At 37.1% G+C, this 16,863-nt stretch overlaps 1 protein-coding gene across 11 annotated transcripts in view; it reads left to right on the forward strand.

Moving 5' to 3' along the window:
• ETV1 (ets variant 1) overlaps positions 1 to 15,501 on the forward strand; it is an 83,440-nt gene extending 67,939 nt beyond the window's left edge. For all 11 annotated transcript variants that reach the window (XM_006779057.2, XM_006779056.2, XM_015558195.1 and 8 more), the window contains 4 exons: positions 605 to 673; positions 3,905 to 4,074; positions 8,914 to 9,015; positions 13,589 to 15,501. In XM_006779057.2, coding sequence (XP_006779120.1) covers positions 605 to 673; positions 3,905 to 4,074; positions 8,914 to 9,015; positions 13,589 to 13,810 — 563 coding nt within the window. In that variant the 3' untranslated portion in view covers positions 13,811 to 15,501. The remainder of the gene's footprint in view (positions 1 to 604; positions 674 to 3,904; positions 4,075 to 8,913; positions 9,016 to 13,588) is intronic.
• The last annotated feature ends 1,362 nt before the right edge of the window (positions 15,502 to 16,863 follow it).

The raw sequence follows: 16,863 nt of genomic DNA on the forward strand, positions 1-16,863 counted from the left end.
TTTAGTTTGCACTTTGTGTGTGTGTGTGTGTGGACTTACAGCAAAAAAGGGAAGTTTAAAAAATGTTATTTAACTACCGTGGCTATTAAAGATGAAAACATGAAGAGACTGGCCTAGATATTTCTCCACGGAAGGAAATATCTAGGCTAGACTCTCGGACTAGTTCATTAGGGCAGTAATGCAAAGCAAATACCAGTAACTTATTTTGATTTCCCTGTCGTCTCATTGAGTAACAAAATTCAGAAGAAAATGGGAAAGGAGATGATAGATTATAAACCCTAGGTTCCCCAGTGTTTATGGGAACGCTATGCTTGGGTTAGTAATAACATCAATAGCTAATTCTCATATATCTCCGTGTGTTACACACTGGTCTAAACTTGTATATTTTAAATCATTTAATCTTCCCCAAATACCTAGATGGTTTATTGTTCTCATTTTATAGATGAGGAAACTAAGGCCCGTGAGTTAAATAATGTGCCCAAGGTCACAGAGCTGAAAAATGGCAGTTATGTTCTACTTCAGTTACTGTGTTCGTGGTTCTATTTTAAATTGTTTGTGAGCTTCATTTCTATCATGATTAAATGTGTCTCATTTTCTCCCACAGGCTGTATGTTTGAAAAGGGCCCCAGGCAGTTTTATGATGACACCTGTGTTGTCCCTGAGAAATTCGATGGTAGGTTTCTCATTGTGCTTCAAGTTTTGCTTTTTGTAGTGGGAGTCTAGAGATCACTCTAGCTTCTCTTGAAAACAGTCAACATCCCTATGTAAACATTTCTGAACGCGTCATTTATGATGCACTCAATTCTTGCTAAACTTTTACCTTTTATAAGTTCTCTTTCCTGTCTCCATTAAGAGGCTTTTTTCTTTTGTCCCATAAGAGATCTCATTCTTAGAGCTATAGCCAGAGTGCCTTTCTTGCTAAGCTCTGCGTAGAGTAAGAGGGGCTTTCCATTGCCCTGCTGAGTGCATGCAGCTTGTTGGAGATTTATTGAAAGCTGATCCCATAATTAACAAAGCAGAACAGAAAGCATGCTACTGTGGAGGCACAGATGACTAATGCGGCCTCTTTCCTTTTATTGTTCATGAAAAGATGCATTATGGAACATGGGACCAGCATAGCTGCCCATTTGGTTAGTGATTGCTAGTCCTTCCTTTTTTGGTGTTTTTTTGTTTTGTTTGTTTTTCTGGGAAGATGTTCATTACTAGTGGCATTAGTTTGTTATTGCTTGAAAGGGAGTTGGGAAAGCATTACCTTTTTAACATCGTTCACTGCTGCCAGGAGAAGGTTCTAGGTGTTAGAAAGGAGTGCCAGTTAGATAGAATCTTCTTTTCTTGACAAGGGTGGCAGAAGTCAGCATCTAGAGCAGTGGTTCTTAGCCTTAGCTGCACATTAGAATCACCTGGGAATCTTTTGAAAATCCTGATTTCTGGGCCTCATCCTCCGGAAATTCTGTTTCTTTGTTATGAGATGGGCCCACAACATTAGTAACAAAGAAACAGAACTTCCGGAGGATGAGGCCCAGAAATCAGGAGTTTAAAAAGATTCCCAGGTGATTCTAATGTGCAGCCAACGTTGAGAACCACTGATCCAGAGGCAGCTTGGGTAAAAATTGAACACTTAATTGACTTAGTGGTTCTTCAGAGTGGTCTCCATGTTTCCTGCTTGGATTGTTTAACAGGAAACGAGCAGGGGCCCTCTGATTAGCTGGTTGCACAAACTTTGGGGATTGTGGCCATAATGACTTGGTAGCTCTCAGAAGTTTTTAACTGTCATTATTTAAATAGCAAAGTCGTGCTCAGATTGCTTCTCAATCTCTAATTAGTTGCCTGTAGACTCCTCTGTTCTCAAGGTTTCTGCTACTCTTACGCCTCTCAGAAGGGGTGGGATGCCAAGTCTTGAGAAGGCCTGTTTCCTTTGCCTGCCTTGAGATTGTTAAGTTCGTCCAAGGTCACGGGTTAAAACTCTAATGGGGTCACTTTTTTGGCTTTATTTTACAATAGATGTTTGTTTTAAGCCTTGAGTCTCAGAGGCATGATCTGTGTTATTTTTAACCATTTAGTAGAGCATCACCATTCTTAAAATACAACTTTTTCCCTTGAGAATCCTTTACTTCTTGGAATGACCTTTACAGTTTTGTTCAGTATTAGCAAGCTTAACAGTGTAAGAACTATTGGTAGTCAGTGTGGGCATATAAGGAAGAAAAATAGCTCAAAACCATGGACAGGATTATGATATAATCCAACAGGGCAGCTGTCTGTCTTGATTATTCCCTTTGACTTTTAAATATTAGTCAATTTTATAGTAGAACATATTTTCTGGAAGATAGTAAGAGTCTAACATTTTATAGGAAGTAGAGAACAAGAAGAAAGAATAACAAAAGGTTGTTTATTTTTCATTGTACCAGGCCACACATTGTACCAGTCAGTCACATTTATAGGCAGAAGCAATCTAAAGATTATAAAATTTGACAGTTTTTCACTCTGTCTGCATAATTGCTCAGTTGCCCCAATGAACAATTTGTAAATCTCAGAAGGAAAAAAAAAGATAAATAAAACTGTCATGGAATCAATATGAAGAGAGTGGCACTCCTATATTACCTAGCTTAGACCAAGACAACATAATGATTTTTAGCAGCTACTGACAATCATTTGACTTTGGTTTAGGTTTTTAAAGTGGTGTTCTTTCTGTAATTATTTTAAGAGGTGTATCTCTGTTTACTGATCAAAGGAAAGCTTTTTTTTTAAAGCTTGTGATTTGGTCTGTTTTATAATTCACATTTAGTGTGAGTAGATCAGCTGGAATATATTCTGTCTAAATTGTTCCTTTAGTGGAGAAGAGAAGTTCATCCATTAGCAATGATATACTCATGGGGCATTAGGCATTAAATCTCCAGAGTGACCTATTCTATATATTTTAAAGACAGTTGGCTGGAGATAGAAGTAAATAATCAGTAGTTTTTTATTTGTTTTTATTTTGTTTTGTTTTGTTTTTGTTAAAATCAAGACAACTGATCATACATCAGAAGCATTTCAATAATAACATTGTTATTGCTGTAATCTGCTTCATTGGTTATTGCACTATGTATGACTGCCAAATAAATGTAACAAACCTTTCTTGCTTAAAAATATAAATTTACTGAAAGCTCTGGTATATACATTTTTAAGTTGGACTTTTACAAAAAGAGAAGCAAGCTAAATTTAAGTGAGGGAAACGCAAGTAAAAAAGAAAAATGAGAATTTTCATTTGTTGCCAGTTGCAAAAGTGTCAGTGCCTGTATGAAGAGGTGGATGAAAGATGCTATGATGGTAACCAGCTTGCCCTTAATTGCCCCTGAGATTTGCCTAATTGTATAAAGTGCAGATTACTTAACTCAGAGTTTAAGATGCTATTAAATTTGCTTTGACGTGTTTGCATTAAAATATGCAAGTTCACAATGTCCAGGTCAATGAGATATTTATAAATTGTAGTTTGCAGGATTTAATTTCTACAAATAAAAAGCCCAAAGCTGGAAATTGATTCCTCCATCTTCAGTGTTGCTTAGAGCAGTGAGTAATGATATTAACAATAAAAGCAAAGAAGTGTGATTAGATGCTACAGTTTTTAAAGAAATCAATGAAAAAAATAGCAATACGCACTTTTTATAAGTAAATGACAGCCATACATTTATTCAACACCTATATACAGTTCTTCTGACCCTTATGTGTTACATACATTTGTCTGTAAGTGTGGATAGATTTGTGGTTTACATTCAATCCCCTAACTATTTTAAAGCCCTACTAATGGTAACACATGTCATAGAAACCCATAGAGTGTTGGTGGTTTAGCCATTGAACACTGGTTTAATGTAAATGTATGCAAATATCATGTTGCTAATAATAGACACTTAATTTCCTTTTAATTTAGGGGACATCAAGCAAGAACCAGGAATGTATCGGGAAGGACCCACATACCAGCGGCGGGGATCCCTTCAGCTCTGGCAGTTTTTGGTAGCTCTCCTGGATGACCCCTCCAATTCCCATTTCATAGCCTGGACTGGGCGAGGCATGGAATTCAAACTGATTGAGCCCGAAGAGGTGGGTTTAGTCGATCTTATACTATAAAGAAACATATGTGATTAATATGCCAGATATGAGGTTTTTAAACTTTTAAAATTTAGGGAATCCTTCCAGATTATAAAGTGTGTGTGGGGGGGGAAGCAGGTGTACATTTAAGATAAAACATGTTGCATGATGGTTCCAGGTGAATACCATCCTACCACGTGGATGGTGAAGAAAATCAAGCAGAGCATCATTAGCATAAGTGTTTATTCGAGGACGCAGGGTTTCAGGAATCTCTAAAGGAGCATCTAAGCGTGGGGTGTTGGATGGTCTTTAGGGCAGAAGGGATATCTGTGAGGCTCAAGTAGTTTTGAGTAGGAGGAATTGTTGTTGCTAATAGGCAATTATGATTTGTACAATCTTGATGTTGTGTAGGGAGTTGGAGAGGAATATGTAGAGACCAAAGTGTCTGCAATAGGGGATGGAGGAAAAACAGCAGTGGGAGATAGCCACATGCAAGGGCCGCAGTGGGGCATTGTCACTTCTTAAATGTTTCTTAGGAGACACAGGCCTGGTAGGAACATTATTTCCCTTTGATTGTTGGTGACATTTGTTTCAAGTCAGCTGGGCCTGGGCACACTCCAGTGGAAGGTAGGGATGAAGTTTAAAACTCACCATAATGCATAGAAATTAACAAAACGAGAGGACTCTGGATAGAGATAATATGCATAAATGCAAAACACATTCAACTAACTGTTCAGCTGTCGCTGTTCCCCACTGGTCCCCACCCCTATACAAATGGAGTATTTTCCTGAAGAACATCTCAGTTAATTCCACACACACACACACACACACACACCCCTTCCCCCGCCTCCTTCCCAGCTCTAGATTTAGGCTGAAGGTTACTGTTGTTACTACAGTATAACTCATCAATAGCATTTTGGACCCGGTATGGAAAGGTGACTGTTCTATGAAATGTTTGTCTTATTAAAGTTGCTTGCTCTGCTACCATTAAAACTGACTTTGGGCCCTAGATGGTTTTGCTCAGTGGATAGAGGGCCGGCCTGCAGACTGAAGGGTCCCGGGTTTGATTCCGGTCAAGGGCACATGCCCAGGTTGCAGGCTCTCCCCAGTAGGGGGTGTGCAGGAGGCAGCTGATCAATGATTCTCATCATTGATGTTTCTATCTCTCTCTCTCTTCCTCTCTGAAATAAATGAAAATATTTTTTTTAAACTGACTTTGGTTTACATTAGCCAAGAAAGCAATGGAAGACTTGTAGCTAACATACCTATCTGTGACTGATCATTTGACTATAGCATGTTAAACACCTCAGAAAGGTCAAAAAATTCAGTAAGCTATCCAGCTGGTTTTACATCTACAGTGATTAGTTTTATATAGACTGGACATCTATAATCTAGCCTAATGCGTCTATATATCTTAAAATTTCTACGCTAGGATATCATGTACTCAGTCATAATAAGATAACATGCTCTAACTTGTTAGCCAGGAGATTAGTTCACACGTTAAGATTTAGGAGATTATCTGATTCACATATGTATTAAGAGAAGTATGAAACAGAGGAGTTGGTTAGCACAACTAAGTCTACTCCAAGTCATAAGTAGTGACACTAGAGTGTTAGCCTGGCAACATTATCTTTGCCCACATCCTACACACGCAGACAGAGGGCTCAACATCACAATGTGAAAGTGCCCATTATATAGTATGGGCTAGATGTTTGGGTGTTTGAAGTTTGTAATGTGTCTAAAGCTAAATTTGTCAAAGGAAATTAGTTTTTATGTAGATATACTTAAATGATAATAAGAATTATAAAAATGTGAAATAAACCGAGACTGAGAACACATAACCTAAAGTAATCTGAAAGCCCATTAACTTGATGGGAATATGTGTGTTCTCCACCTCATGAAAGATGTTAATAATAATTGCAAGAGTTTCCAGGAACTCAGACAATTTACATTACATAAATTTTAAAAATCAAATTATCACCCTTCTAAAAGGAGAAAACAAAGTTGAGGAGAAACAGGTTATTAAATTTATTTCTATGTATTTGTTAAGTTAGGAGAATTGTTGAATTATGTCAGTAATTATTGATCCATTCAGGAAAGTAAAAATTCATAGGCAAGTGTTACTTTCTTTATATAGCAGCTGTTGACTTTTATGATAATCAGCTTAAAATTAAGTAGAAGACTTGACCAGAGGACCATTAAGTTCCATTAAATTCTGAATTTCTGTGTTGTTTTTTAAACACAAGGAAGCAATACAGTTACATGTGTTCCATACAGCAAACCGGCATTTAGACTCCGTGTCTGTAGCAGACGCATAAAGTCAAAAGGGGCTGGGTAATTCAGAGCCAGTAGGCCATGTCCAAATAGTAAACAATTGAATGGCAGTTGTGCAATAAGCACTAAATGTGTCCTAAGGCCTTTGTTCAGAACGAAACATACCATTTCTGATTGCTGTATTGTTCACTTTTGCAATTGCTCCCATCAGGCCCTGACTTTACTGTTTATGTTTAAATTTCTTTGGAAAGTGTTAGTGAAATTTATTCAGCCTGTGTGGCCTGTGATCATCTCTCGCCCTCTGTCACACAGCAGATCTTGTCCGTCTGTGTCAGCACACTTATGAAAGATGGCTGTGAAGCCATCCTTGTTGGAAGCACCCAGGGGTTCCATTTCTTTATCTTTCTTCTTGCAGTTTAAAATTATATTGGCCCTAGCTGGTGTGGCTCAGTGGGTAGAGCGTCAGCCTGCAGACCGAAGGGTCCCAGGTTCGATTCTGGTCACTGTGTTGTACAGTTGGCTTCTAGAACTTGTCTGTATCACATAGGCATATTGATATGTCCCATTTCCCTCAACTCTATGATGAATGTGGTTTACTAGTACCCACAGTGCTGAGACTTAATTGGTACCCTAAAAATTAAACTCTGATTATAGCATTAAAAAAAATAGTCATCTTTGCCCTAGCTGGTTTTGCTCAGTGGTGAGTGTCAACACTTGCAATGAAGGCTCTTGGGTTTGATTCCAGTCAGGGACACATACCTCGGTTGCAGGCTGAATACCTGCCCGGATCCCCACCCAGTCAGGCAACCAATTGATGGGTCTCTCTCACATCGATGTTTCTCTCTGTCTGTGTGTTTCCCCTTCCCTTCCAGTCTCTGAAAACCATTGGGAGGAAAAATATCCTCAGGTGAGGATTAACAACAACAAAATTATCTTTCTCTCCCACAATATCATCTTAAAGTTTGTTGCTGCAAATATTTTACTTTCCAGGTGCATCCTGCTGAGTTCTAGAAAGGAATCATTTATAAATGAATAAATATCCAGAAAATTTAGTTTAATTTAATGAGATATTAGTACTTTATTTCCACATCTCGTCCAGGTTTGCATGCAGTTGAGTTGCCTTGCCTATTAAGAATGTACAGATGTCCATTGTTAGGTTCTTAAGACACTTTCTGTTTAGAAAGTATTGTTTTAATTTCTTATTGCCACCTTCCCATTCCACTATTGCTCAGAAGATTTACATCAATATGCAGTTTCTCTTTGGAAAATTAAGATGTGACTCTCTGCTTGGATATGTAGTCCTGTCCCTGTTACATCACAGTCCTGTGCCTTAAAAAAAGTATACTGATGCATGTGACGAGATTACATCATATCTTTCTCAGGGAATACAAACTGGTGAGGGGGAACTTAGCAAGGATCAGTATTTTTAAAAAAAAGAAAAGAAAAAAAAACAGAACCCCCTGGAGAACGGTTAATCTAATGAAGTGCAGAGACAGAACGATCTCTCCAAAGTATTGCATTTTAGTAGATGTGACATGGCAACAACTTGGATTTTCATGGCCACGAGAAAACACTGTCCCCATTACATAATACTCTCTTGGGGTTGGCGAAGTATGAATGGCAGCTGTAGTTTCTGCTTAGACTAGTAAAAAAGTGGAAATTAATGAGAACGTGACTTTGGCGGCACTGTTCTGCATAATGCTTTAGCTAGCCCAGGGTGAGGGTGCGGTGGGGGATACCTACACATTGAGGAAGGGGGTTTTCTTAAAGCTCCACTGGAGACTGTCTTTGCCGGAGAAGTTGCTCCTCCAAGGCCACATTATAAAGAGCTGTGAGGATTTTTCACTGAACAACAAAGTGGACATTCTGCTTTAGAGATTTTTGTTTGTGAACTGATATATATGCTGACCTTTTCCACTTCCTTTTTATTTTGAGCATCCAATTACTGTTCTCTAAATGAATGTTTAATTCCCCAGTTAGTACTGGCTCCAATTTTATTGTGATGCTGCTTCAGGCAATAAAAATTATTTGCAGTCCAGATTATTAATTTGTAGACTGTTTCCTCTGCTACACACACACAGTGCCACTTGTTCAGTCTTTTTTCTTTAAAAGAGTAGGATATCTTTTGATCATAGGATATCTTTTTTCCTTTGGTGTATCATAACCTCAGAAGACACCTTCACAAAGAGATCACTAAGCTGCTCCTAATCTATAGTGTTGATCTGGAAACGGAGAAGAAAAAAACCCACAGTGTCTCTCAGAATGGGAAACTTGCCTCATTTTAGTGAATTGCAGCCTGTTCATTCCAGTTGTAAACACATCCCCATATTTCCATTTAATTTTGTATCCAAAACAATGGTGACAAAGAATTCTATTGTGATGGTTCAGGCTTACTGCACGCCTGGTTTAAAAACCAAACCAGGACACAGGAAATGCAGATGACAGTGGCTTTTGCCTGTTTCATTTGTATGTGTTTTGGAGGGGTTGGAAGTAATTAATGAATTAGCTATGTTTTTAGTGAAATATTTTGATAAATTAATACCTAAACACTACAATGTAATTCTGTTTTGGTGGCAGGTGGCCCGGCGTTGGGGCATTCAGAAAAACAGGCCAGCTATGAACTATGATAAACTTAGCCGTTCACTCCGCTATTATTATGAGAAAGGTATCATGCAAAAGGTGAGTGAGTAGTTAATAGAACATTAAGATTCATTGAAATGTTGCACATAAAATGTGCATTGTCATACTTTAAAAGCCACACATTGCATTGCTGGAGCAGGGTTTTCACTCACTTTAACATATGCGTAGTTCTTGGTTTTGGTATTATAAGACTTTCTATGTATAAATTTATGGGCATCATAGACAAATATGTAATAATATCATGTAGAAAATAATAGAGTTTCTGGGAGTTCCTATTTCACTGTGTTTGGTAAAAAGGTTGTTTCCGTACACTAACATTGCATGTATACATCCCGAAAAGTTGTTGATATTCAACTATAGTCTCAAGAATTATATAAATTTGAATCCCCTTGCTTTTAGATTCTAATACTAACCCAATTCTTACTTTTATTCTTTATTCTGATTCTTAAAGCATTCAGGATATTTCTTGCTCTCATTCTGGAAAACATTTTTTTCTTGCCTGAAACCTCGCGGGCTTTCATTATCAGACAGCTTAGCATCCTAAGCCATTTATTAAAAATAAGTATTTGATCTTACTTATTGGTAGAATGAAGTTAAATTTATTTTATTTCAAATGAGTTTCCCTTAATATTTGAAAGTAGCTTTTTTTTAAAAAAAAAGATAAAACAAATAAATTACATTTAGAACATGATATATAATTTTTGAAGAAGGAAATGAATACATGAGCAAATAAAGATAAAATATTTGGATATTTGCTATTCTTACATTTTCAGCCTCACATGTGTATTCAATTTAATTGTCTTTACTGAACTAAGTTTACAATTTATCCATTGTGAACATTGCAGTTTTATTATGCATGCTTTGGGAGGACATGAACATAGTTATTTATTACAGATTGTGGCATATGTTTATGTCACCGTTGTTATGCCAAGAAAAGCTAGGCCAGTTGCTGCATGAAACGTACTAGAAGAGAGGGGAACAGCATCATGGAGTTTGCTGGACAAAAGCAAGTCAGGGCTCCAGAGTTTGCCAGCTTAGAAGTTAAACTTCCAAGATCCTTAAAAGATAAGGCTGAATCAGATTCTCCATTGCTTCCTCTGTCCCCGAACCTCACCTTCAGAATGTATAACCATTTACTACCCGTTCCTTTTATTTGATCACAACCCTCAGTTCATTTTTAATTCCTGCCTTTTACTCACCACTCCCATTTACAGCCACATCCTTTCAGATACATTGCATTCCTTTCATTTTCATCACCATCTTCCCAGTTCCTGCACATGTGGTGGGCTGCACAGAGGTGCTCAGCAGTTCCCCTGGGCAGTGTTGCTCAGCAGTAAAAGAAAATGCAGTGATGATCTAGGTTTGCTAGGTTCTCCTACTAAACGGTGCACTCTGACCTCATAGACTCAGCGCAGTTTGTAAATGAAAATTAATGATCTGAGACACTGGCATTGTACCTGGCACAATAAAAGTTGTCAACACATGGAGCTCTGAATGCATCTCACACCCGGAAGCCAGTGTGATCCAGGGCATATCTGGGTTTTGTGTCTTGATCCCTGTGCCCCTCGTTAAAGGGAGCATTCACAGAGAGCCAAAAGGTATTGTAAGATCTCTAATCGCATCTCAGCTTTTAGACACAGTATTTGGCAGGCTGTCACGCCTGATCTTAAATATTCTCAACGGTGTTCAAACTTAAACTTATTGCTGTTATAAGCACTTCCATGTTCATATTTATTCATCCAGTTATCCATATCCTGTATTTTATTTTAATAAATTAATAAGGGCGATATGCTATCAAGTAATCAAATAATGGCATAGGTGCTGAAATACAGATAAAAATGTTGCTCCTCACATTTCCCCCTTTTAGGCTGTAGTTGTCAGAGAAAATTATTTGCAACTCTTTATTCATCAGCTAATATGAGATAGCAAGTGGCAAGTATGACAGGCCTTTTGGGGTGTCATTGTATAATGTAAGGAAGGGTAGGGCATTTAATGATGAAGCATGCAAAAGTCAATGTGTACTTGTAATTAGCACAATCGAGGCTTTTTACAGTTCTCCTGAATTTACTCTTCCTCACACGTGTTGAGCCATCCTACTTGACACTCTTCTCACCCCGGTGACTCCCTCACTGCTCTACTTTTGTTCCCACTTTTTAGAATGTCCTGCCTTCTCCTCTTGATCTATTCAAATATGTACCATTCTAATGGGTAAGCACATTTTAGTATAGTTATTCAGAGGAAAATTATGCTGTTCTTTAAAAAAAAACACTATGATGTAGAATTGTGTATTTCAATGTTTAAGAAAATTCTTATATGACCAAACTTGTTTAAACTTAAAAAACTATATGTCTATATGGGAAATATAGACATATAGTTTTAAGTTTAAACAAGTTTGGAAAGATTTGAAAATAAAAATAACCAAGTGGATGTAAACAGATAAAAATTAACTGATTATTTCAGTAGTTATGAAAGAAATAAGAAACAGTGGAGTAATGATGATTATACCCCAGAGAGTATATGTATATACTTCTATTTCAACATTTAGAAATGCCTAGAAAAGTATATACAGTGGTTACTTCTGGATGATGTAAATGATAGATCATTATTTCTTTTGGTTTAATCTATACTTTTTAATTTTCCTCCAGGATCCCTGTGTTACTTCTGAAATTTTAAGTTAACACATAATTTAAATGTCTAGTCTTCCAAAAAAAAAAGCACAGTTCCAAAGGAACTTTCTATTTAATTCTGATTGATCTCTCCTGCAAAGTTCATGTTTTATTTATCTCAGCATTACAATTTGAGTACACTTAAAGTATAGCAATTTCCATATTGTAATTGTATTACTAATAATGGAAAGTATAATTTCCTTACATTGGTCATCAGCCCTTATTGTAAGCTCTGCGCACTTAACGTCGTCTAATAAATATAGTACTAGCTCTAGAAATGTTTATTCAAAAGAAAACTAGAAGGAGTAGTGAATTCCCTAAAGCAGCGGTTCTCAACCTGTGGGTCGCGACCCCTTTGGCGGTCGAACGACCCTTTCACAGGGGTCGCCTAAGACCATCCTGCATATCAGATATTTACATTACGATTCATAACGGTAGCAACATTACAGTTATGAAGTAGCAACGAAAATAATTTTATGGTTGAGTCACAACATGAGGAATTGTATTTAAAGGGCCAGAAGGTTGAGAACCACTGCAAAGTCTTTTCCCTTACAAGACAAAAAAAAACAGGGCAAAATTATTCGAAATCTGGGTCCAGAACATCATTTCTCTTTGCTTAGTTAGTTCTTTATTTCCAAACATATAGATAGTTCACAAACCATGAACTCACCGTTCCCCAGCAGTGCCTTTCCGATGCATAGAACCCCAGAGGTGATTAATTTTTGCCTTATGAAAATTACTGAACTCTGGATACACACACAGAAAGTTACTACCAAAGTTCATGTAATGAATGGTATTGATCTCTACACCACCCATCACCCCGGTTTTGAGAACCTTGGCATTCTTTATTAATAGCGGAAGCGGGTGGAGGGCCATATTTGTTTCAATTGTTTATAATTTCCCAGAGAAGCATCACTCTTCAGAATTTAAGTTTGGGACATTTCATTCCCTACAAATTATGCTGCTCCTTTATTTCAAGCAGCTGTCACATTTCTTGCTCTCATTTCCTCCTTATGCATTGTGTATTTTAAATTCCTTTCACTTTTTTACACCTCCTGCTTCAATCTGACACTTTACACACATCCTTAACTTCTATCTAATGCATCTCGCCTTCATTTTTTAAAGTGATGTACCCAGGATAATGCTGTCCTCCTGATCCATCTTTCATTTAAATAAGGCGATGTGTCTTTTTTTTCTTTTTCAATGAGAATACACAGCAGGGAGAAAACAAACAAAAAAACCCACCACAGTTCACCCTGTGAATCAGTGAATCACTAGTCTCGTCTTATTAGGAACACAACACATTTTTCTTAGGTTTGCAAGTTTACTTTCTCCACAGTTTCACAAATGTAGTATTAAGAGGGAGACATTGCACCTTAAAGGTCCAGTTAAGTTACAATTAGAGATATTACTTTTTAAAACAGAAAAAACACCCTCAATTTGAGATGCCTGCGTGCAATCACTGATTTGTTTATACCTCTAAATGACCATATAAGCTTACCTTTATATTAAAACCAGCTCAGCTTTCTAGCTATATCTGGAATGAATGCAAATATTATTCAGGGTCAACACTTTGCATTTCTTCTGATGAACTATAATTTATCCCACCAAATAAAAACTTTTTTTGCCTTTTATATATATCTATGAATACTTGGTGGCTTTTTCTTTTGTTATACATCCATTCTGATGCATGAAACCATGTTTCTTTCTTTTCCTTTCCTGTCCTCCATCTGGGATAGTGAAGGTGTGTGTGTGTGTGTGTGTGTGTGTGTGTGTGTGTGTGTGTGTGTATTGAGATATAATTGACATTTAATATTATATTAGTCTCAGGCATACAACACAAAGATTCGATATTGGTAAATAGTGTGCAGTCACCACAGTAAATCTGGTCAATATTCGGTACCACATACATAAGGTTGGGTGTTTCTCTTCCATGTTCTCATCAGGTGGCCGGCGAGAGATATGTCTACAAATTTGTGTGTGATCCAGAAGCCCTCTTCTCCATGGCCTTCCCAGATAACCAGCGCCCGCTGCTGAAGACGGACATGGAACGTCACATCAACGAGGAGGACACGGTGCCCCTGTCCCACTTTGACGAGAGCATGGCCTACATGCCCGAAGGGGGCTGCTGCAACCCCCACCCCTACAACGAAGGCTATGTGTACTAACTAGCACTCGGGACAGTCCGGCAGGGCCTTCTCGCACTGGCCCTCTCTTTGGAAGATGCAGAGAATCTCTGCATTCTCTCCAGTCTTTGTTCGATTTTTGTTGTTTGTATTTTATTTTTAAATAATAATACACAAAAAGGGGTTTTTCCTGTTGCATTATTCTATGGTCTGTCATGGACTGCGCACTTTATTTGTGGGTGGGTGGGAGTAATCTAAACACTTGTTCTGTGTAACAGGAAGATAGAGGGTGAATGGGCGGGGGGAGCGGGGAATTACTTTTTACTTAGGCTCGGGAGGGGGTCCTACAGGTTTTAAGTTTGATGAAACTACATCATGTTCCTTTGATAACAATGTAAGAGGATGTTCATTTTCTCTGGGTATCTATGGTACAGTTAATTCACATTGTGTAAATATCCACTTGGAGACTATTTGCCTTGGGCATCTTCCCCTATCATTTCGGAGTCTCTGCAAGGTGTACAAAAAAATCTACTGTACATGGCAGTTTCATGTTAGAAATGACTGTATTTGCACCTGCTGTAGAAAGGTGTGTAGAGATTGCGTTCGCTGTTGTTTTGCTTTGTTTTGCTTTATAGAGGACACCCAGAGGGTGACCATAATATGGGTAATTCTCTCTGCAGTTGAGCAATCACCATGACTGTAAGTGAGGGGCACAATTTTGGACTCTGGCTCCAAACCGAGTCCCAGGCCAGTAGCATTACATGTATCTGGTGCCACCTTGCTATTTAGATACATACTGTTGTTCCAATATGTTGAAGCCCACTTCAGTTAAATAATGATCCATCGCGGGCCTTGGGACTTGCATTTAAATGTTAAATCTGGGATCACAATGAAGCAAAAAAAAAAAATCTGTCTTTTCACTTATTTTAGTACATGAAAACATTATTTAATCAGTAAGAATTAACTGTACTAAATCACTTATTATGCTGTTCTAGATACGGCAGGCACTCCTTAAGAAAAATATCCAGTACACTAAATAGGTACTATAGTAATTTTTAGAGATGGTACCCATTGATATGCATTTAAACCTTTTACTGCTGTGTTATGTTGATAACATATATAAATATTAGATAATGCTAATGCTTCTGCTGCTGTCTTTTCTGTAATATTCTCTTTCATGCTGAATTTACTATGACCATTTATAAGCAATGCAGTTAACTACAGATAGCATTTCAGGACAAAATAGATGACTCAAACCATTTATTGCTTAAAAAATAGCTTACGCCATGCTATGCGATGAGCAGCGTTTATGCACATTGACAAATGAAGAGTAAGCTTCAGCTTGCTAAGGGAAACTGTGGAAACTTTGGTAACTTTGGTGAAATGGAATATGATTTACAAACTGTCAAAAAGTCTCTGAGGAAGTTGCTGTATGACATAGTGCTGGCACTGATATCTGTCCCTCCTCTTGTTTTGGACACTTGTGTAAATGTGATTGGATTATTTGAAAGAAGATTTAAAGATTTAAAGTTCCAAAGGTTTTTGTTTTGTTTTTGTTTTTGCATTTGGGGAGAATATTTAAAGCAGGTTGTGTTGTACCATTCACCTTGAAAAAACCATAAGTAAATGGTTTTATATCATCTCTGAATAGCTTGCTAAACAATTCAAGCAAGAAACATAAATTTTGTTCAATCCATCCATATCCCAGAGGAACAACCTTTTTAGAGTCTATATCAAAATGTTAAAAAAAAATTCTTACACACAAATCCAAAATCAACCTCTGAAAGCATTTTGCCAAGCACAGGAAAGATTGGGAAAGATAATCTCCTGGCTACCCATTTTCCCACACATCTCTGAATCGATATTAATTTACATTTAATCCTACAAAAAATTCTAATTTCAACATATGTATGTAACCTGTGATTTCAATGATTATTCTACACATACATTATATATCGTTAGACCCGTTGTGGGCTAATAAGTATGCCTTAAAAATCAGAAACCTCCCTCCCCCCCGCCATTTAATAAAAACAGATTTTAAAATACTCAGCTAAAGTTTTATTGGAAAGAGAATTGACATATTTGAAGAAATTGAAAATGGATCTTTAAAATATGATGTAAATGAAAATTGTATTAAGGATTGTTTTTTTTAATTTCTCTTTTAATTTTTCATTTTTTTTTTCTTTGTAAAATTCTATAGTTTGCCAGTGGGGAGGATTGGGCTATGAGTTATCTTAAGGAATCAATGGAAGAATTGGTTTTAATTATATACTATTTAAGGACAAACTATATATTTTGCTGTTTAAGGTAGTGACTCACTGAATGAATACGTAATTGGCCAACATTAAGGATATTTCTAATACAGAAGGATTTAAAACATTGCATTATGAACTTTTGGGAAATGAATCTAAAGTTTTATTTTTAAGTTCTGTTCTTATTCTAATTTTGTTTGGTTGTATTTTTATTTTCAGATAGATTAATAAATCTGGCAGCTGATTTCTGTAAGATTTTGTGTTCTGAATTTCTAACGGAATTGGCTACTCAAACATAAAAATCAGTCACATAACATTTTCCTTCAACTTGGTAAGAGTAAATAAAAGAAACATCTCCCCTAGTGTTGGCTGCCTCTTGTTGATGACATGCTGATACCCAACAGACTAATAATAGCAAAGAATGTTACGTCCCAAATAGTTAATGAAAAATACTTTTTCTTAAGCTATGCCTATTAAAAAAGCTTAAAATAAAAATTCATAAGGCTGACAGTGCAGAGCAGTTTTCTCAAGTCATAGAGGATCTCAGAGATCATTTAATGAAACCTTTTTACAGATTGTGCAGGCATACCTCTTTTTATTGGGCCTCGCTTGATTGTGCTTCACAGATGTTGCATTTCTTACAAACTGAAGGCAGGACCCTCCACCAGCAAAAAGATTACACCTCGCTTTATTGAGATACTGGCTTTATTACGGTGGTCTGGAATGGAACCTGTAATATCTCTGAGATATGCCAGTATTAGTTTCCTATAGATGCTGTAACATATTACCACAAATTCATTGGCTGCAAGACAAATTTATCCTATGATCATTCTGGAGATCGGA

This window comes from Myotis davidii, unplaced genomic scaffold (genome assembly GCF_000327345.1).
Source record: "Myotis davidii unplaced genomic scaffold, ASM32734v1 scaffold168, whole genome shotgun sequence".
Lineage (NCBI taxonomy): Eukaryota > Metazoa > Chordata > Mammalia > Chiroptera > Vespertilionidae > Myotis > Myotis davidii.